Below are 22,724 nucleotides of genomic sequence, written 5' to 3' on the forward strand. Positions count from 1 at the left end.
TTACGAGCATACTTCTGGAACGGATTATGCTTGTAATCCGAGGTTCAACTGTATATAATGTACAATGTGTGTGTTTCTGTAATATAAGTGCGGGGAAGAGAGCTCAGGCTGGGTAACATAAGTGTAGAGCTTTGCGATAATGAAGGTAATTGGCACAATTATATTACAGAAACACACTCATTGTACATTATATACTACTGTAGTAGAGTGGATTATAGGATTATAGGATTTTACAAGCATTTTAACTCAGTTCACACTGGGGATTGATTCCTGTCAGGCAGGGAGGGAGAGGGAGAGGGGGAGAGAAGACAGCACATTACATGGTAAGACCTACCCCGAAAATAAGCCCTACTGTGTCTTTTGTTGCCAAAATTAATATAAGGCCTGGGCTTATTTTCAGGAAAACACGGTATCACTCCACCTGCATTATTCTACTATTAAAAGAAGGGTTAAAATCTCTGTTCAGGTGTTTCAGGCACATCACTCAGTTAGCACCTTTGTCAACATTCCTAGTGACAATTGTCACAGGTACAAGCAGGGAAGGGAACTCTCCCAAAGAGAGCAATAAAAACCTGACAGAGGTTCTAAATCTTCCACGCTCTATTAAAAAGCCAATGTTGGTGGTAGCAAACTTTACTTGAAAGATGACCGATGACTCTTGACTAGAAATAAATAGGCCAATCCTTAAGGCTTGAAAAAATCTGCAAATTTCATATGTTCCACAAGTCAAGCTGCAATAAATTTTTTTTTAGGATACCTCCTTCAACAAGGTATCATCCTGGCAAAACAGGTATATGCAATATTATCCCCATAGAAGGGGTGCCCGTGCACGAACCCCCTGCCCCTGGAAGGGGGACAACATTTTGAGATCTGAAGCTGAGCTGAAGTGCATGCAGTTTGTATTAACACAACATGTGATCTACCTGCTTATTGACCTCTAGCAATAGATATTCTATAAGCCTAAGGAACAAGGCTGGTATGCTTCTAAAGTAGGGTTTTTAAGGTTCTTATAAAAAACAAAAGGCAGATCAGCAGATTCAAACCAGGTACTAGATCAGGGAGCAGATCAGGTGTAATGCCATGTGACCAGATTTTAAATAATTTCTCGATTATGATCAGGTGACTATGATCATCCAGAATAGCAATGTTCAGTACTTTCTGGGGGGCATAAGTGATTTCACCGGCGTTGGAGTCCCATTTCCTGAAGACACAGTGGTCTCCAAACCTTCGTGCTTGTGGGATGACTTCTCAGATTTGCTGGTACTTCTTTCCAAGACAGGGAAAAAGCCGAATCTCCCCCTGGTTTCTCCATCCTCGTTAACATAACAGAAGAAGCAGACCAGCCTCAGAATGGCTCTTCTAATGTCTCTGCTGGTTAATGTGTAGATGATCGGGTTTAGGAGAGAGTTTATCATAGCCAGGCCAAGGAAGTAATCAGCCTTGAATAGGATCGGGCAAGAGTTGACCTCACATGAGACGTCAAACAGTAGCAATATGAAGAGGGGAAGCCAACATACAATAAAGGTTCCCACCACAATTGTAACCGTCTTTAACAGGGCCATGTACTTTTGAGACTTCCTCAGGGCTCCCTTGCGAAGCGTGCCCAGTCTTTGACTGTTGTGTTTGACAATCCTGTATATGCGGAGATAGAGAACCACAATGGAGATGAGAATGGCCAGAAAGACACTAATGCACACCAATATGTAATCCTTAGAATACAAGGGCAAGATAGTGGAGCAGGCTGGGAGGTTGTGAATGCAGTTCCATCCCAATATCGGCAATATACCCAACAGTATAGAGAGCAGCCAACTAACCCCAATCAGCAAGGCCATTCGTCCTTTCTTGTCTCCACTATAGAGCTTCATACGGACCATGGTGATATGACGCTCAATAGCGATGGCCAGTAGGCTAAATATAGAGGCAGTTAATGTGACAAAGACACCCCCTTCTCTAATAAACCACATGGCAGGGGTAAGGCGGAGCGTGTTTGCCCCTGACAACACAATGTTGACCATGTAGGCAATGCCAGCCAAGAGGTCTGATAGAGTTAGATTGCCAAGGAGGTAGAACATAGGGGCATGAAATTTCTTGTTTCGCCAGATGGCCAAAAGTACAATAAGGTTCTCCAAGACAATAAGCACACATACCACCAGAAAAAAGACAGATTCAGCTTTCAGTCCACCTTTATATCGGCTAGTGGTGAGCTTCCCGGTATAGTTGTAATGTAGCGATATAACACTGTTGCTTTGGTATTCTCTGTACAGTCGAGTCAAGTGATATTGATGCGTTACTTCATCCATTTTGCACAGATTTTTCCAAGCTTTTGGAAAAGTTATAACTGAAGTTAAGCGCCAACTGTGGAAAAGATCATATCCGGAAATAGCTAGACGCCTGGACACATAAGGGACCACATTTATATTTAGGGTGTTACAAGTTTGGCTTTTTCCTTTACGACCATGAAGCAGATCAAAGTATTGGCACTCGAGAGCCTTGAATCTCCAATTCCATCTTTTTCCTGAAGGTGTCAGTGTTGCCCCATCTATCCAATAGGTCTTCAAAGAAAATGATGTAACCTGTATATGAAAAAAAAAAAAAGTTATTATTAGTTTTTTCTTATTTTATATATTTTTTCTATCTTTTTTCATCAAAGGAAGCATGCACGTTTTATTTCCACATTCTCTTTGTGAAATACTGCAAACAAGAACAAAGTTTTAAAATGAGTTGTGCAATCTGCTTCCTCTGAAAATATAGAAAGGGTAGAAAGGGTATAGTTATGCAAATCTTATCATTTACAAGGATCGTTTGTTGAGCAACTTTGTCAACTTTTCACCTCTAAAATAAAGAGTGAGTTTCTTTTTTTGTACCATTTAAATAGAATTTTGCTGTAAAAAAAAATATATATATATTTTTTTAATATGAACTCCAGGCAAACAACACACATGAAATGCATATAAGGGAGCAGTTTTACACACAGTGGTGTCATCTCCTCACCCCTAGCCTGCTGATTGGACAATGGAGGAGCAGCAGCCGAATGATACGGTCAACTGTCAGTCACTCTGTTTTTTCCTCTATCAGAATGCTCTTTGTTTACATGTATTATGCCTAATTAGATTTAAAACACTCCTGCACACCAATCTGAGTGCTGCTGTGTGGGGGACTGCGAGAGACTAATAGGACCTGTATTTAGGAAAGTGCTTTGTTAATAATTACCTAGCTGTACTAATTTTTGTCGGTTAACCACTTAAGACCCGGACCAATATGCAGGTAAAGGACCAGGCCCCTTTTTGCGATCCGGCACTGCGTCGTTTTAACTGACAATTGCACGGTAATGCAACGTGGCTCCCAAACAAAATTGGCGTCCTTTTTTTCCCCACAAATAGAGCTTTCTTTTGGTGGTATTTGATCACCTCTGCAGTTTTAATTGTTTGCGCTATAAACAAAAATAGAGCGACAATTTAGAAAAAAATGCAATATTTTTTACTTTTTGCTATAATAAATATCTCCCAAAAATATATAAAAAAACTTTTTTTTCCCTCAGTTTAGGCCGATACGTATTCTTCTACCTATTTTTGGTAAAAAAAATCGCAATAAGCGTTTATCGGTTGGTTTGCGCAAAATTTATAGCGTTTACAAAATAGGGGATAATTTTATTGCTTTTTTATTAATAATTTTTTTTTTATTAATAATGGCTGCGATCATCGATTCTTTTAATGACTGCGACATTATGGCAGACACATCGGACAATTTTGACACATTTTTGAGACCATTGTCATTTTCACAGCAAAAAGTGCTATAAAAATGCATTGTTTACTGTGAAAATTACAATTGCAGTTTGGGAGTTAACCACTAGGGGGCGCTGAAGGGGTTAAGTGTGACCTCATGTGTGACTTATGTGTTTCTAACTGTAGGGGAGCGGGGCTGGACGTGTGACGTCATTGATCGTCTTTCCCTATATCAGGGAACAGACAATCAATGACAGTGCCACTGTGAAGAACGGGGAAGGTGTGTTTACACAAACCTCTCCCCGTTCTTCAGCTCCTGTAAACGATCGCGGGACTCTGGCGGCGATCGGGTCCGCGGGTCCCTCGGCCGCGGTCTCGGAGCTTCGGACCGGGTCGAGGGCGTGTGCCCGCGACCCACGGCTGGGCACTTAAAGAGGACGTACAGGTACGTGCTTGTGCCCAGCCGTGCCATTCTGCCAACGTATATCGGCGTTAGGCAGTCCTTAAGTGGTTAATATGCCCAGAGCCGAGACAAGGGGTGGGCAGGATGGGCGGCTGCCCTGGACACTGTAGTTTTATAAGAGGGTGGGGGGTGCTGCGAGGAGATTGAGGGGGGGAATTTGTGTGAGGAGGGGCAATTTGGGGGGGCGCAGGGGTAGGAACTGCTAAGAGTGGTGATTTAGGGGATTTGTGTTGGAGGAAGAGGATCTGTGCTTAAAGAAAGGATTGGAGGGGGGGGGGGTTGTGCTAGAAGAGGCGATATGTTAAAGGGAGGAGGAGAATTGTGCTAGGAGGGGAAATTTGTTCTAGGAGGGGGTATTTAGGGGGTGGAGTTGTGCTAGCAGGGGGATTTGGATTGGGGGGAAAAGCATGTGTACTCGGAGGGAACATTTGAAGGGTAGAAAATTTCTGTTTTTAGTAACACTTTCATAAAATTAAAGGTATAACTTTTTGTTTTATATTTGGATAGAGTGGAAAGGGGATTTACAACTATAACGTTGTTATTGTCATTTCTGTTAGAGAGATTCACCCTCTCCCAATTTTTTGGGTTGTCACCAGAACAGGAATAGAGAGGAAATCTTTCAAATAGGATTTCTTTCACTTTGGAGAGATTTAGTCCCAATTCCTGTTTTGGCAATGGGACAAAAAGGGAAATCTCCCTAATGGAACACAGATGGCAAAAAACATGACAGGGGTTATAACCCTTCCTTATTTTATGCAAAATGAAAAAGGTTAGTTAAGCTCTTCTTAAAATGATGTTCAAATGTTGACTTTGCCTGTAAAAGTTAAGCTTGGCCATGCCCCTCTTACATCCTGAGCTTCCCTAGAGATAGGTGACCTTATTGACCAATACAGGAGCTCAGGAGATGGGGGAGGAAGTTCCAGACTTTCTTACAGGTGACGTGTATGTAACAGTTTCCACTGAAGGTAACAACTACGTTTGCACAATAGCACGTCAATTAAGAGACCTTCACCCCATCTTATTTCTTTCTCAACCCTCTCTTACCTTGTTTTCCAAGCGCCAGCTGTCTCTTCTTGGATCTTGTAGTCGGCCCCCTGATGATGTCCATCTGCCTCTGCATGTCATCAGGGGGTTGGCTGCAAGAACCAGGAATAGACAACCTTTCTTCTAATGATGCACTGTGACGCAGACGCATTTTCAGTAGATTGCCCTTAAACCTCCTGGGATCCTTGATGTGGTATCCCAAGATTATTTTTACTAATGTGGGGGTACGTCCTTCTCTGGAAGTGAAGGGCCCTTACATAAGGTATTGAAAAAATGTAATTCAATATCAGGGTTGGGCTCAGCCCTTCCTTCTCTGAGCTGACCGCTCAGCTGTCAGTTAATTGCCAGCTCCTATCTCTCCACAGTGACTCACCTGTTGATGATATCCTGCTCGTCAGTCCTGCCTACTTAAGCTGTCCAGCTCAGATGATCTCTGCCTTCACCTTGGTCAACATCACAGAGACTATCTCCTGCGTTCCTGTTAAAGACTTGCTTGGCTGACATCCCTTTTGGCTCCTGATCCTGCTTACTGTTCTACTACGTTCATCTCTGGCTCCCTGACCTTTGGCTTGTCTGACGATCCGATCCTGTTCTTTAACTCTGGCTATGTTTTGACTATGTTTATCTTTTTATCATTATTAAACAAGTGTGATTATACTGTACTTCTGTCTCGGTCTGAATCCTGGTTTCTGACATTCAATTAATATTATGTAAAGTGTGTGAAGAGGTCCGCTTTAAGAACAAGCATAGGTCTGGCTCCCCTGCTTTTTGTTTCTTGTACTAAAAAAATTCTGAGCAGTTCCACCCATTTTTGTCCATACATGTCATATTATTACCATAAAAGTGATAAATAAACATTTACAAAATGTGCCCCCTGTCTCTAGCTCCAATCTTTCATTATATGTCGAAAAACTTCTCAAGAAATAGCTCTTTGAGAAACCGCTGGCTATTTACCAATCACAGAATTTCAAAACCCTTCATTTTTCGTCATCTGTCACTGAAATAAAAACAACTTCCGGAGTTTGCAGGTGCACAATACACAAGTTAAAGAATGAAGAGGTAGATATTTGAGCTGCAGAGGGTCTTGTGACTGCTGCAGCCCATGATCCCACCCAGTCATGTCATTCCCATTGCCCGATTTACCTGTAGGTGTCCATTGGCAGCCAGGAAGGTAGGGAAAGAGAAAAGTAAAAAAGGAGATGACAGGTATGGAGAGAGAAGGACAGAGACGGGAAAGACGAAGCATGTTCAAGTAATAATTACCACATAAGTCATCTATACTGGTTTCAGAGACTAGTCCTGTCATGTCGGCATTCTCCCAAACCTGCCTCGTTACAGAAATTATATTTACTTCTTTTAACCCATTCACAGGTAATGACTAATGATTTTCTAAAGCGTTGTTGATTTGTAAGGATTGTCATGATTTGATTTTTTTTATCGAACATAGACAGATACCAAAAACATAAATTAAAGTACCGTATATACTCGAGTATAAGCTGAGTTTTTCAGCAAATTTTTTTTGTGCTGAAAATGCCCCCCTCGGCTTAAAGTGGTCGTAAACTCTTTACTACCACTTTTACCTACAGGTAAGCCTATAATAAGGCTTACCTGTAGCTATAAAGAATATCTCCTAAGACTGTACGGTTTAGGAGATATTCACCCTCGCGATACCCGGAAGACACGCCGAGGCAAGATGACATCTAGCTCGGCGTGGACCAGGTAAGTTCTGCACACCTCGTTCCAAGGTAAGTATTTTGGTGCATACTAGCTCATTATGCCTTTTGCCTTTGAGATGTAAAAAAAATATATATCGTGGTGGGTATACAACCGCTTTAACTTTGAGTCACCTTTTTGCGCCTTATCTCTCGGATTTGGGGACCCGGTACCGGCCGGCCATAGGTTCCCTGGACCCCAAACTTGGCATGTAGCCCCTCTCTTCCTCTATAAGTGTGCAAAGTTTGTTGTCCGGGAGACCTACGACTGGGGAGCACCAATCTTTTAAACCCGGGCACCCATTCCATAGACTCCCATGTTAAACTGTAATTTTTCCGGTGAGTTGGGGACCCGGTATCGGCCAGTCGTAGGTCCCCTGGACCCAGAACTTAGCACACACGTAGACCCATTTCTCCTCTACAAGTGTGCAAAGTTTGTTGTCTGGAGGGCCTAAGGCTTGAGAGCACCGATTTTTCAAACCTGTGCACCCCTTCCATAGACTCCCATGTTAAATGTCAGTCTAGTAACGGGCACAGTGAGACATGGGCACAGTCAGGCATGCACATGGAAAAAGTGAGGCATGCAGATGGACACCCTAGGCTTATACTCGAGTCAATAATTTTTCCCATTTGTTTGTGGTAAAATTAGGTGCCTCGGCTTATACTTAAGTATATACGGTAATTATATAGTTATTAAAAAATAATGATATATATATAGTGCCCTATTGTTGGCATCAGTGACTGGAATAATGAGCCATCATTGGTGCCATTGGGAGGAATAGTGCCTTGTATCAGTGGGAGTAATGGTGCCCCAAGGACTGGATAAAGGCAAGCAAAGAGCCACATCCAGCCCCCGGCTTCAGTTTGGAGACCACTGCTCTAGATGGTCAGGGAGGTCCATGAGATCCATCAGAATACACAGAATAATGACCGGTTATTCGCCTTATCTCCCTCAGATGTATTTTTTTGCTTTTTTAATAACAATCTTTTTTCAGATGTCTTTTGGCAAGTGACTCGTTGTGTAATGGAGCTTGGCGTCATTAAGACCAGAAAAGGACCAGCGCTAAACTACGGAGTAGGTGAGCCTGCAGGGAAAGCACTAGAGAGTAGGTGAATTATGCAGCCCTGCTTGTTAATTAAAAAAAAAAACAGGGGTACCTTAAAAAGAGAGTATGTCTTTAAATGTATTTTTTAAAAGGAACCTAGGGTACCTGAATCTGTGGTGATACCAGATTCTTTTCATCCACTTAATAGCAGGCCTGGTGTTCGCATAAGCCGGACACATCCACTTAATAACAGGTATGGCGTTCACGTAAGCTGGACACATAAATCCTGTAAAGTAAGCCGGCACTCCACCATGGGACTGTATGGAGGACTTTTATTGCAAAACAGGGTAAAACATCACAAGTGCAGTTCACCTGGTGGGCAGAAACGCGTAAGCAGACGGCACTTGTGATGTTTTACCCTGTTTTGCAATAAAAGTTCTCTGTACGGTTCCATGGTGGAGTGGCGGCTTACTTTACAGGATCTATTTGGAGAAATTACCTGTGTTTAGAAACAGACGTGCTCCCCATAATGCGAAATGTCTGTTGTTCAGAGGTGCAAATCTGTCCCTAACCACAAGTAATCGCACCTTGAGTGTCAGAGGTTAGCCAGAAACACCTGGCTATACCAGTTTAAAAAATACGATGATCTGGGCGCCATATGGCCCTTATTGACCATGTGCTTAAGTTCTTAAAGGGGTTGTAAAGGTACAATTTTTTTCCTAAATAGCTTCCTTTACCTTAGTGCAGTCCTCCTTCACTTACCTCATCCTTCCATTTTGCTTTTAAATGTCCTTATTTTTTCTGAGAAATCCTCACTTCCTGTTCTTCTGCCTCTAACTCCACACAGTAATGCAAGGCTTTCTCCCTGGTGTGGAGTGTCGTGCTCGCCCCCTCCCTTGGACTACAGGAGAGTCAGGATGCTCTCTACGTTGCAGATATAGAAAGGAGCTGTGTGTTAGTGGGCGTCCTGACTCTCCTGTAGTCCAAGGGATGGGGGCGAGCACGACACTCAACACCAGGGAGAAAGCCTTGCATTACTGTGTGGAGTTACAGACAGAAGAACAGGAAGTGAGGATTTCTCAGAATAAATAAGGACATTTAAAAGCAAAATGGAAGGATGAGGTAAGTGAAGGAGGACTGCACTAAGGTAAAGGAAGCAATTTAGGGGAAAAAAAATTGTACCTTTACAACCACTTTAAGGTCACCACAGAATACACAAGGGCACTATTTACGACTGGAGAAAGAAAATGTGGGATACAATTAATGAGTGGTTTGCATTCTGGGCATGCGTCCCTGAACGCATAGGGACCTTAACATGAGTATCACTCAGTAGAGCGTTCAGCCACGTACCAGGGTTGCCAATTATCAGTAAATTCATGGACAGTTTGTAAAATCCATGAGTTTTACATCTGTCCATGAACGGCCGTTACAGACATACAGACTTCGGGGCAGATCCACAGAGCGAGTACGCCGGCGTATCTACTGATACGGCGGCGTACTTTCAAATTTACCGCGTCGTATCTTTGGTTTGAATCCTCAAACCAAGATACGACGGCATCTGGGTTAGATCCGACAGGCGTATGGCTTCGTACGCCTTCGGATCTTAGATGCAATACTTCGGCGTCCGCTGGGTGGAGTTCTCGTTGTTTTCCGCGTCGAGTATGCAAATTAGCTATTTTCCGACGATCCACGAACGTACGCGCGGCCGTCGCATTTTCTTACGTCGTCTCTAGTTGGCTTTTTCCGGCGTATAGTTAAAGCTGGTGTTTTGCGGCGTATAGTTAGACTTGCCATGTTAAGTATGGCCGTCGTTCCCGCGTTTATTTTTATTTTTATTTTTTGCGTAAGTCGTCCGTGAATCGGGATGGACGTAATTCACGTCTATGTTAAAAAAAATTACGTCCTTGCGACGTCATTTAGCGCAATGCACGGCAGTAAATTTAGGGACGGCGCATGCGCAGTTCATTCGGCGCGGGGACGCGCTTCATTAAAATGAAACACGCCCCCTAATCGCCGATTTGAATTCCGCGCCGTTACGCCGCTTGAGATACACTACGCCGCCGTAACTTACGGCGCAAATTCTTTATGTATTCGATTTAAAGCCAGGTAAGGTACGGCGGCGTAGCGTATCTCGGATACGATGCGCCGGGGCAGATCTTTGTGGATCTTTGTGGATCTGCCCCTACATGTCCGTAATGGACATTCACGGACAGATGTTAAAAACAAGACTATTCATGAATTTAATGATGGTTGGCAATCCTGCTCTGTACAGCCGCAGCCTGCCATAGACACTGCACCCGATCCTGAGCGCATTAAAATGCCGGGAGGGACGCTCGGCATCTAGACAGCCTCATGTACACGGGGCGTTAAAAGAAATAAAAACACTCTCTCACACCTACTGTGTAGTCCATGGCCAGGGTAGGTACCTGCACTGTTATGCCATCAGTAATTGCCTATGTTCAATTTCCATTGTAAGTCCACCAAACAAAGGCAGTATGTGTCAGTGGATTCCCACATCTGCTGGCATCTCGAAAGGAATGAAGTCAATTAGAAGAGAAGTTTCGGATAAACATTACAATTCTTGGAGCCTTGAGCCTTTGCCATTTTTTGGGCAAAATAGACCCAGTTTTCATCACATGATAATCACTAGACATGTGCAGTTCATTTCGTTCCAGTCTGAAATCCAGACAATTTTCCTTATTTGGAAATCCAGTATTATCTGAATCTCCGAATACAACAGTAACTAATTTCATTCAACGAATCCGAATGAAACATTAACGAAATAAACAAAATTAGTTTGTTTCTTTCAGATGTTTGAAGCATCTGAATTAGACGAATGATTCAAATTCATTCAATAATAGCTGATTCAGCGGCGTTCATCGTGATTGACACTGGACTTCCGGGGAGATTGTTTTTGTTTTTTTTAAATAAAGGACTTGTCAAAAACTGTCTCTTTGTCCTTATTTATTTTTGACACTTTTTTAGTGAATGAGTAGGGATACAGCATACCCCATATTCATTAACATGGGGGGGAGGACCTGGATCTGTTAAAGGGGGCTTCCAGTTTACAATAAGCCCCCCCCACCCGCAGACCCTCACAACCACCATCCAGGGTTGTGGGGAAGAGACCCTTGTCCCCATTTTTTCACCATAAAGGTGCACTTTAATTTGTTCAATTATTTTTATGAAAAAACATATTTGCATTTTTTTTACCACTTTGCATTAATGAGAACTGGGGACAAAACTGTATTTGTTAGATTCATATTTGGTGTAAATGTTTTCTTCTCACCGTAGTTGTTCAGCAATCGCTTACCAACCAACGCAGAGCGTGTGTCAGATGTGTAAACCACAAATATTGCACCTAATGCAAAGCTGTTACAATGTGAGCATTGCCACATCATAAAGACCTGAAACCAACCCGTATGAATACATATTTCAAAGCCATTACCCCAGCAATTTCCCACCCTTTACGTTTGATCTTTTTTCATTTGGTCTTGTATCCACAAATTTACGCCTTTTTTTTTTTCTTCTTTGTTGTTTTTTTATTTATTGTTATTGTTCGTTAACTACTTAAGACCCGGACCATTATGCAGCTAAAGGACCTTGCCCCTTTTTGCGATTCGGCACTGCGTCGCTTTAACTGACTATTGCGTGGTCGTGCGACGTGACTCCCAAACAAAATTGGCGTCCTTTTTTTCCCACAAATAGAGCTTTCTTTTGGTGGTATTTGATCACCTCTGCGTTTTTTATTTTTTGCGCTATAAACAAAAATAGAGCGACATTTTTGAAAAAAAAAATGCAATATTTTTTACTTTTTGCTATAATAAATATCCCCAAAAAAGACATAAAAAAACGTTTTTTTTTCTCAGTTTAGGCCAATACGTATTCTTCTACCTATTTTTTGTAAAAAAAATCGCAATAAGCGTTTAACGATTGGTTTGCGGAAAATGTATAGCGTTTACAAAATAGGGGATAGTTTTATGGCATTTTTATTAATATTTTTTTTTTACTAGTAATGGCGGCGATCAGCGATTTTTTTTTGTGACTGCGACATTATGGCGGACACATCGGACAATTTTGACACATTTTATACTCCAGCAGTCAGGAGTATAAAATGTATAATATAATGTGTACAGTACAGTGGTCAGGAGTATGTAGCATACATCATAGCAGTCAGTGTAAGCAAATAATCTCCCCCCCTCCAAATCATTGATGCCCAGTGGCAATACCCGCCCTGAATTATTGGTAGTCAGTGGCAGAAAATTATCTCCCTCACTCAAATCATTGGACAATGGCAGTAGATAACCCTGTGCCTCAAAATGCCCCGTACACACGATCGGAAAATCCGACAGCAAAAGTCCGATGTGAGCTTTTGAACGGAAATTTGGACCGTGTGTATGCTCCATCGAACTTTTGCTGTTGGAATTTCCGCCAACAAAAGATTGAGAGCAGGTTCTCAAAGTTTCAGCCGAAAAAAATCGCAGCAATTCCAACGCGCATAATTCCGAAGCATGTTTGGAAACAATTCGACGCATGCTCGGAAGCGTTGAACTTCATTTTCTCGTCTCCTCGTAGTGTTGGCGCTTTTGTGTGACCGTGTATGCAAGCCAAGCTTGAGCGGAATTCCGTCAGAAAAAACGTATTTATGGGCGTATACCGCGCACTTTTTTCCCCCTTAAAATAAGGGGAAAGATGTGGGTGCGCGATATACGCCGATACCCGCGCTCAGTTTGAATGCCTGCGCCGACATATACCGAGTGCAGTACACTCGTCTACATTCGCCCAGGCTCGGCTTCGCTCGTGCTCACGCATAAACGTCACAGAGCGTGAGCACGAGCGAAGCCGAGCCTGGCCGAATGTAGCCGAGTGTACTGCACTCGTTATATGTCGGCGCAGGCATTCAAACTGAGCGCGGGAAGCGGCGATTCGACGGGGAGACAGCGCGGGAGAAGCCGGGAGGACACCACCGAAGCCGCAGACAAACGCCGGACCCAACGAGGCCGCCGATGGACGCCGGACCCGACGAGGCCGCCAATGGACGCCAGACCCGACGAGGCCGCCGATGGACTCCACGCAAGACACCAAAACTGTAAGTACTAAAATGTTTTTTTTTACAGGAATTGCGGGTCAACATTAGGGGTGCGCGCTATACGCCAAAATTCCTATTATCTGAAAGCAAGTCAGGCTGCAACACTTAGATGTGTATTAGCCAAGAAGGAACAATTAGGATTTCACTTATCTGTTAAGAAAAAAAATGTAGGGGATTGTGTTTTTACGGCAGGAAAACTGACAGATGTAAACTGTCTTTCATTGTTTGTAGTAGATCAGGGAGTGTCACATTCTGGGAGAGACATCTGAAGAGTAGTCAGCGCTGCGTTCTGTTCCTTGCACTCAGTATTAATAGCATGTTTGTTTTCTTACAGTGCCCACAATGACCCCAGTCTACGGGAGCAAATCTCTCTTCACTTCCCCTTTCACCTGCTCTGTAAACAATGCTATGCAGGAAAAGGAAATCCACAGCCTTCCTGACCCTGCACAGCCCAGCACAGAACCAACTTGCGGAATGTATATTTATTTTATTTATTATAGTGGTCAGGACCACCATAGATTTCGAAAATATCTTTCTTTTTTTTCTGTTAAGTAAAAATTAAACATTGCATGTGAATATTTTGCATTTCATATACAGCCAGTAGGTGGAGGTTTTACAGAGCTCAATAGCTCAAGATGAATCATAGTAGTGAATCCCCCTGTTCAAATCTGTGCAGTGGTTGCTGAGTAGTATGGTCTCACCCAGGGGCGGACTGACAACTCATGGGGCCCCCGGGCAATAGAAGATTATGGGGCCCCTCTGGCTTACAGATGACCACCACGCCAGGAGGCAGTGCAGAGGCAGGGCAGCTAAAATCTTGGGATATTCACATTAAAAGCATGTCAGTTTCGGACCTATCAGGGACAGATCTAAAAAAAAACACAGATTTTTACATACTGTCCCTGGTTTTACTGAGCCTGGCAACCCTGATGGGGCCCCCTAGTGGCATGGGGCCCTCGGGCAGTGCCCGAGTGACTCAATGGTCAGTCCGCCCCTGGTCTCACCACCTTCCCCCACAGCTTTCCAACCAGGCTGCTAGCATGGAGATGAATAGTTAGAGAGGACTGACAGACAGAGCACACAAAGAAGAGGGGGCACAACTCCTGCACCTGCCCCCTCTGAAAGCTGGCATGCAGAACATCTGCAGCCTTCCATCTAATTGGGGAGCCTTGTGCCTTCTTTGTACTAAGAAGACAAATTGTATTAGCGGTACAGAAATGGGTGAAGGTGGCCAGAGGAGAGGTACAGAGAAAGGGGTACCTCACTGTATATATACTCAGTATCATTATACGGCGGGATCGTTATTGGTGTGTATTTATATATATACACACTCTGTATCACTATACGTTGTGATCATTATTGGTGTATATATACTTGGTATCATTATACGGTGTGATCATTATCTGTGTATATATATATACTCAGTATCATTATACGGTGTGATCATTATTGGTGTATATATATATATATACTCAGTATCATTATACGGTGTGATCATTATCGGTGTATATATACTCGGTATCATTATAAGGTGTGATCATTATCGGTGTATATATACTCGGTATCATACAGTGTGATCATTATCGGTGTATATATACTCAGTATCATTATACGGTGTGATCATTATCGGTGTATATATACTCGGTATCATTATACGGTGTGATCATTATCGGTGTATATATACTCGGTATCATTATACAGTGTGATCATTATCGGTGTATATATACTCAGTATCATTATACGGTGTGATCATTATCGGTGTATATATACTCGGTATCATTATAAGGTGTGATCATTATCGGTGTATATATACTCGGTATCATTATACGGTGTGATCATTATCGGTGTATATGAATGAACGAATGAATGAATGAATGAATGAATGAAAAACTTATAAAGCGCGGCGCATGCGAACTGAATCGCTTCTGGGCGCTAGTTGTTCGTGTCTCATGACATCAAAAGAGCAGAGTTTTGATTCGTCTTCTGAAAGTCAGGTGGTTTTCCTCCAACCGAATGCTGGTTGGTAAAGCGTTCCATAGTCTAGGACCCTGAAAAGCAAACCTTCTTTCTCCTTTGGACTTGTATTTGGTTTTTGGTACCCTGACCAGATTTTGGTCGGTGGATCGCAGAACGCGATTCGAATTGTGAGGTTCTATCTTGTCGCAAAGATATTGCGGAGCCTTCCCATGGATGCACTTATGTGTCAGGCAGAGTGCTTTAAATGCAAATATATATACTCGGTATCATTATACAGTGTGATCATTATCAGTGTATATATACAGTGGAACCTCGGATTGCAAGTAACGCGGTTAACAAGCATTTTGCAATACAAGCAATATTTCTTTTTAAATCCTGACTCGGTTTGCGAGTGTTGTCTTGCAAAACGAGCAGGATTCAAGCCTCTGCGGTGTGCAGTACCGCATTTGGCCGGAGCCGCTTGGAAATACTTGGAAATACTCCGTTCCTGGGTGTTTCTAAGCCTCTCCGGGGGTTTCTAAGGGCAGCTGAACAATCTCAGAGTATTTCCAACGTCTCTCTGGTGCCCTCCCCACCTCTGGCCACATGCGGTATTGTATGCCATAGAAGTCAATGTGGAACAAATTATTTTCGTTTCCATTGACTTCTATGGGGAAACTCGCTTTAACATGCAAGTGCTTTGGATTACAAGCATTCTCCTGAAACGGATTATGCTCGTAATCCGAGGTTCCACTGTACTTGGTGTGATTATATGGCGTGATCATTATTGGTGTATATATATACTCAATATCATTATACGGCATGACCATTATCAGCATATATATACTCGTCGGTATCATTATACGTTGTGATCATTATCGCTGTATATATATACTTGGTGGGCTAGATTCACATAGATTAGCGGATCTTTAGATCCGCGTAATCTATGTGATTTACGATCCGCCGGTGCAAGTTTGCGAGGCTAGTACAGTATTCACAAAGCACTTACCTCAAAACTTGCACCGGCGGATCATAACTCCCCCGGCGGAATTCAAATTCTGCGGCTAGGGGGAGTGTACAATTTAAATCAGGCGCGTTCCCGCGCCGATTTAACTGTGCATGCGCCGCCGGCGAAATTTCCCAGTGCGCATGCTCCAAATGACATCGCTAGGACGTCATTGTTTTTGGCGGCAAGTAAATTGCGGCCATCCGTATTCCAGACCGACTTACGCAAACAACGTAAAAATTTGAAACTCGGCGCGGGAACGACGGCCATACTTAACATAGGAAACGCCGCAGTTACCCCTGCTATAGCAGGGGTAACTATCCGCCGGAAAAAGCCGAATGCAAACGACGTGAAAAAAAAGCGACGGGCGGGCGTTCGTTACTGAATCGGCGGTTCTCCTCATTTGCATATCCGACGCGTAAAAAAACGTCACTTACACCAGTCGGATCTAAGGAAGATCTATTCGTAACTGATTCTTATGAATCAGTCGCATAGATCCGACCATCGGATCTCAGAGATACAACGACGGATCAGGAGATCCGCCGTCGTATCTCTTGATGAATCTGGCCCGGTATCATTATCGGTGTATATATACTCTGTATTATTATACGGTGAGGTGTGATCATTATCGGTGTATATATATACACTCGGTATCATTATAAGGTGTGATCATTATCGGTGTATATATACTCGGTATCATTATAAGGTGTGAACATTATCGGTGTATATATATATACTCGGTATTATTATACGGTGTGAACATTATCGGTGTATATATATACACTCGGTATCATTATAAGGTGTGAACATTATCGGTGTATATATATACTCGGTATTATTATACGGTGTGATCATTATCGGTGTATATATACTCGGTATCATTATACGGTGTGATCATTATCGGTGTATATATATACACTCGGTATCATTATAAGGTGTGAACATTATCGGTGTATATATATACTCGGTATTATTATACGGTGTGATCATTATCGGTGTATATATACTCGGTATCATTATACGGTGTGATCATTATCGGTGTATATATACTCGGTATCATTATACGGTGTGATCATTATCGGTGTATATATATATACTCGGTATAATTATATGGTAAGATGTGTATAGATGGTACGGTCACACAGCACACAGTGACCATTATGCGTACACACATACTCGGCACCATTGTACTGTCAGTGACGTCACACAGCCGCTTGTTTCCTACAAACAGAAGATTTACCATTTCCTGAAACGTGACCAAATTTTGTTATTCACCCGACACAGGAAAGATTATCTGATTCTATTTATATAAGGGCCAATTCTTCACATCCCACAAAACAACATATTTGTCCTCTCGGAGGGGACAATAAGATACATGGGAAAGAGTCCACCCCGGAGTCCCAATCAGCTAGTAAAATCGCACACACCAGGACCACTACATGGGGAGGATTAGGATGTTCTGTTGCTTAACATTACAGAATTAAAGCTCACATCTTCTAAATCAGACACAGGAAGGTATAGCAGTGCACCTGATCTCTGTTATTCTATATATGCTCTGTGACTCCTTGCATCCAGGAAAATCCGTCTGTAAACCCCTCTTCCAGCAAATATTGCAGCTGTGCTAAAGTAGAAAAACAAAATGCTATCAGCAGGAGTCACTTGTGACGAATATTCCTGATACCAAGAAAAAAATGGTGACGGGGGAGGGATCTCTGGGTGATTGACAGCCTCAGCTTTGTTCCTGTTTTCCCTCTAATCAGAGCTCTCCTCATTGAGTGTACTTTTAGTTTTCCATCCCCTTTTTTCTGAACTCTCAGACAAGCTGTATACATTCTGGACTTTATACAGCTGTAGAGGAGTGAGGACTACAGATAAACAGGTGCAACTTATGTAGGAGTATTTGTGTGAACAAGCTCTAATATATTCTTGTCCCGTTGCCCAAGCCACTGAACTACGCTGGGTTAAAGAGATGGCAGCCACCTGTAGTGACATAAGAGAAAAGCAGAGAAAATCATAAAGCACTGCAAGAGACGCTGGTAACCAACACCCTCTTAATTATTGCAGAAGATCTTTGAGCAAGTATTTTTTTTTCACCCACTGCAATTCAATGGCATAGTCAGCGGGGCAGCCCAGTATTCATAGGAGTCAGCTTTTTCTGTTTTACTACCTGACCTGCAGGTGTCACTGTTGTCATGTCTGTCTGGTAGGCTTAGCTCCAGTTTTGTGTGCAGGTTCAATATCTGGTGCAAGCTAAGTACAGTAATTGATGATTTATTTGGTTTGAAAATGTATTATTAACAAAACTGATATGACTACAGATTATATGCATAAAATGATAACCAATATATATTTGTGATCTTCCTCCGCTCCCCACCTAGAAGTAACCGGGGCCCGGCGAATGAGACTTGACAAGCTGTGAGGCGTGCGGCGAACGGCATTGAGTCCCTGATTGCCGCCATTACTAGTAAAAACAAATATGTCCCTGGATTTCATTTTAAAAATCTAATCACCTTAATTTAAGGGGCACTGCAATAGCAGTCAACGGAGGCAATTGCAAAGCTTCAACACCTACCGAACTTAGGGCAGTGTTATTTTTCCTTCGCCATGATAGGTGGCAATTCGAACACATGCATGTGTACAGCTCTATCTTCTCTCCATTATAAGGGCTCTTTCACACGTCCGCTCAGTTTTTTAGATCATTTTTTTTTTCATCAGTTGATCCGTTTTTTCATCCGTTTTTCGTCCGTTTTCCGTCCGTTTACATCCGTTTCCGATCCGTTTTTTGTCCGTTAACGTCCGTTTTTCGTCCGTTCCGTTTTTTTGACGAAAGAAAAATAGGGTTTTCTTCCGTTCAAAAAAACGGAGCTTAACGGAGACGGATGTTAACGGACGTTAGCGGATGCTCATCCGCGGATGCTCATCCGCTAACGGACGCTAACCCATAGCAAAGCATTGCGGTCCGTTAACGGACGTCCAAAAAACGGACGAACGGAACGGACGTGTGAAAGAGCCCTAAGGCAAATCCAAACCATTTGTTTTTGCTGCCCGTGTAAACAATGCCATATTAGCTGTTTATTAAGTGTCAAGTTAAAGGAGTTGTAAATAAAAAATTTTTTTTTTTGCTGAAATGACTATTTACAGGGTATAGAGACATAATAGTTAACTGATTCCTTTTAAAAACTATTAAAAATAGATAAAAATCAATCATATAATGTACCTACAGTTTCTAGTTTCATTTTTGCATGTTGTTTCCTGCCTCTCTGCTGTACAGAGCCACAGAGCCAATACAGGGCAGTGATGGTTTGAAAAACGAAACTGATTGGTGCTGAGGGGTTTTAGACACACAGTAATCACATCTCCTTGATTAGTGACCACAGAGAGAAAGCTCTCAGTACTTTTTTCATCAGGAAACAGACAACCAGGAAGTGTGGAGATCAGAGAAGAATTACAGCAACTTGAGAGCAAAAACGAATAATGAGGACATGAAAACAGCACTGCATTAAGGTAAAGGAAGCTATTAAGATAAAAAAAAAAAATTCCTACAAACGCTTAAACCTTTTTTCCATTTTTTTTGGGGTAAAAGCTGGCGATTAGCTTTCTCATGAACGCGGTCCGAGCGGCTAATTAGAATTAGAATACAATCGCTGGCACAAAAGATTCCTTCATCCACACTGTTTAGCATGGATGGAGGAACCTATTAGATTAGTATGTCCACCCCAACAGCATAGATGAAGGAATCTCCTCTGCTGGCTTTTGTATTTAGTGCCTGAATACGTATTTAGGCAGTCACTGTTTGGCTGATGGTTTTCCACCCAGCTCAGCCCATTTTTAAATCGACTTTCGTTGAGCTGGGTGGTGTGGCCGGGCCACCATACTGCTCTAATTTTGGCTGATCCAGTGGGAATCAGCCAACATTTCAACCATCTTTGGCCAGCCTTAGAGTAGGACAGTGTTGAATCCCAAGACAGGTTTTATTTCTATCGGTCCCCCCCTCTGTGAGGATTCACTCTTTCTATTTATCCTGGTGACCATTGTCATGGGGAAAGAAACTGATAGAAACTGCCCATTGGGCGGTTATCTTTCATCTGTTAAAGGGTTTGTAAAGGATTTTTTTTTTTATCTTAATAGCTTCCTTTCAGTGCTGTTTTCATGTCCTCATTGTTCGTTTTTGCTCTCAAGTTGCTGTAATTCTTCTCTGATCTCCACACTTCCTGGTTGTCTGTTTCCTGATGACCACAGTACTGGGAGCTTTCTCTCTGTGGTCACTAATCAAGGAGGTGTGATTACTGTGTATCTAGTTTTTAGTTTCGTTTTCCAAACCATCACTGCTCTATGGCTCTGTATGCTCTGTAAGGCACAGAGGCAGGAAACATGCAAAAACTAAACTAGAAACTACAGGTACATTATATGATTGATTTTTATCAATTTTTAATCATTTTTAAAAGGAATCAGTTAACTATTATGTCTCTATACCCTGTAAACAGTCATTTCAGCAAAAACATTTTTTTTATTTACAACTCCTTTAAGGTACCCTGCCAAAATTCTTACAAGAAGGCACCTTGCAAAAGAAGAGATCTTATACTTACCTCATTATAGGATTTTTTGTCACTCTGACTGGATCACACTAATGTTAACTTCTGGCCATTTACAGTGCAGCTCACAGTAGCCTTAAAGGGGTTGTAAACCTTCCTGGTTTTTTTCACGTTAATGTAGCCTATGCATTAAGGTGCAAAAACATTAGATAATTGCCGGTCCCCCAGCCCCCCCCCCCCCCCCCCGTTTACTTACCCAAGCCCTCGAAAGTCCTGCGTCAAGAGCGTGCTTGATCTTGGCCCAGTCTTCTTGGCTCTTCATTGGATAGATTGACAGCAGCGCAGCCATTGGCTCCTGCTGCTGTCAATCAAATCCAATGACGCGGGCGCCGGGGGCGTGGCCGAGTCCAGCATTAGTGCCTATGGACGCAAATGCTGGATTTGAAGGCACGCCCGCAAGGTATCCCCCTTGGTAATGCGCTTCCCAGAGGGGGTTATCTGATGCAGGGAGGAGCCGAGACAGCCGCAGAGGGACCCCAGAAGACGAGGTTCGGGGCCACTCTGTGCAATAAGAGCTGCACAGTGGAGGTAAGTATGACATATTTGTTATTAAAAAAAAAAAAAACAATTGAACCTTTACAATCACTTTAAGAAAGATGTACTGCCAGCAGAGAAGTCTGAAGATCCTTTCTTTAAACCAAGGGTAGGCAACCTTGGCACTCCAGCTGTGGTGAAACTACAAATCCCATCATGCCTCTGCCTCTAGGAGTCATGTCTGTGATTGTCAGGGTCTTGCAATGTCTCATGGGACATGTAGGTTCACCACAGCTGGAGGGCCCGAGTTTGCCTACCCCGGCGTATGAAGTCCACTCTGCATACCAGCAGAATCTGAGAAAATGGGTGTAGGAGGGATTGAAAAGGATGTGGGTTTTTTTTTTTTTTGCGGGGATGAAAAGGCTAAATGTCACTTCATCATGAAACAACGCTCAGCCTGCTAATATCGCAACTAACAGATAATTACGGACAACAGCTTTACTTGAATAATCTCCAAAGTATAAAAAAAAAATCTGTTCAGACGCTCTTGTGAGTCACACGCCCCTATTATTTATGTTGTACTCTTCCCCTAATTCTTGCATGATTATCCATATAATGGTGACATCAAACCCATCCTATAACAATATTTCCTGATACAAAGAATATCCAGAATGCATAAAAATTCTATTTATTTAAGACCAATAGGTGGATTCAGAGACTCCGCCGCAACTTTAAGGCGGCGTAGCGTATCGTATTTGCGCTACGCCGCCTTAAGTCAGAGAGGCAAGTACTGTATTCACAAAGTACTTGCCTCCTAACTTACGGCGGCGTAGTGTAAATAGGGCCGGCGTAAGCGCGCCTAATTAAAATTGAGGGGGCGTGTTTTATGTTAATGGGGGGTGACCTGACGTGATTGACGGTTTTTACGAATGGCGCATTCGCCGTCCGTGTACATATCCCAGTGTGCATTGTGCCAAAGTACGCCGCAAGGACATATTGGTTTCGACGTGAATGTAAATTACGTCCAGCCCTATTCACGGACGACTTACGCAAACAACGTAAAATTTTCAAATTTCGATGCGGGAACGACGGCCATACTTAACATTGACTAGTTCAGCTATTTGATGGAATAACTTTACACCTGAAAACGCCTTACGTAAACGGCGTATCTTTACTGCGACGGGCGCACGTATGTTCGTGAATAGGCGTAACTAGTAATTTACATATTCTACGCCGAACTCAACGGAAGCGCCACCTAGCGGCCAGCCTAAATATTGCACCCTAAGATATGCGCAGGCTGTCGTATCTTAGCTAGTATCTGTTAGAGAATACACTTAAACTTAGGACGGCGCAGATTCCGAGTTAGGTCGGCGTATCTACTGATACGCCGGCCTAACTCTCTCTGAATCTAGCTACTAGACAGATATACATCTGTATACCGTTTACATTACAAAGTCTTGTCATAGCTCAGGCATAGCTCCCAACTGTCCCTGATATGGTTCAATGTCCCTCTGCCCCCCTCATTTTGGTCTGATCTATATAGTTGTGTATAAATGCACTTTTTATTTCCAGCATTGTGACTTACTGTATATATGACTTTGATCTTTTACAACTTTGGCT

The 22,724-nt window shown here is 42.7% G+C and overlaps 1 protein-coding gene across 2 annotated transcripts in view; it reads right to left on the reverse strand.

The window, feature by feature from the left end:
* Positions 1 to 305: 305 nt before the first annotated feature.
* Positions 306 to 22,724, reverse strand: part of LOC120933294 (sphingosine 1-phosphate receptor 1-like) — a 40,535-nt gene continuing 18,116 nt past the window's right edge. The window contains exons 1-2 of one of the 2 annotated variants that reach the window (XM_040346424.1): positions 6,373 to 6,481; positions 306 to 2,573 (exon numbers count right to left, since the gene is read on the reverse strand). In XM_040346424.1, the coding sequence (XP_040202358.1) occupies positions 1,149 to 2,300 (1,152 nt within the window). In that variant the 5' untranslated portion in view covers positions 2,301 to 2,573; positions 6,373 to 6,481 and the 3' untranslated portion in view covers positions 306 to 1,148. Of the gene's footprint in view, positions 2,574 to 6,372; positions 6,482 to 22,724 lie in introns of those variants that run through there. The other variant, XM_040346423.1, reaches the window with a different exon arrangement.

Source organism: Rana temporaria, chromosome 3 (genome assembly GCF_905171775.1).
Source record: "Rana temporaria chromosome 3, aRanTem1.1, whole genome shotgun sequence".
NCBI classification, from domain to species: Eukaryota; Metazoa; Chordata; class Amphibia; order Anura; family Ranidae; genus Rana; species Rana temporaria.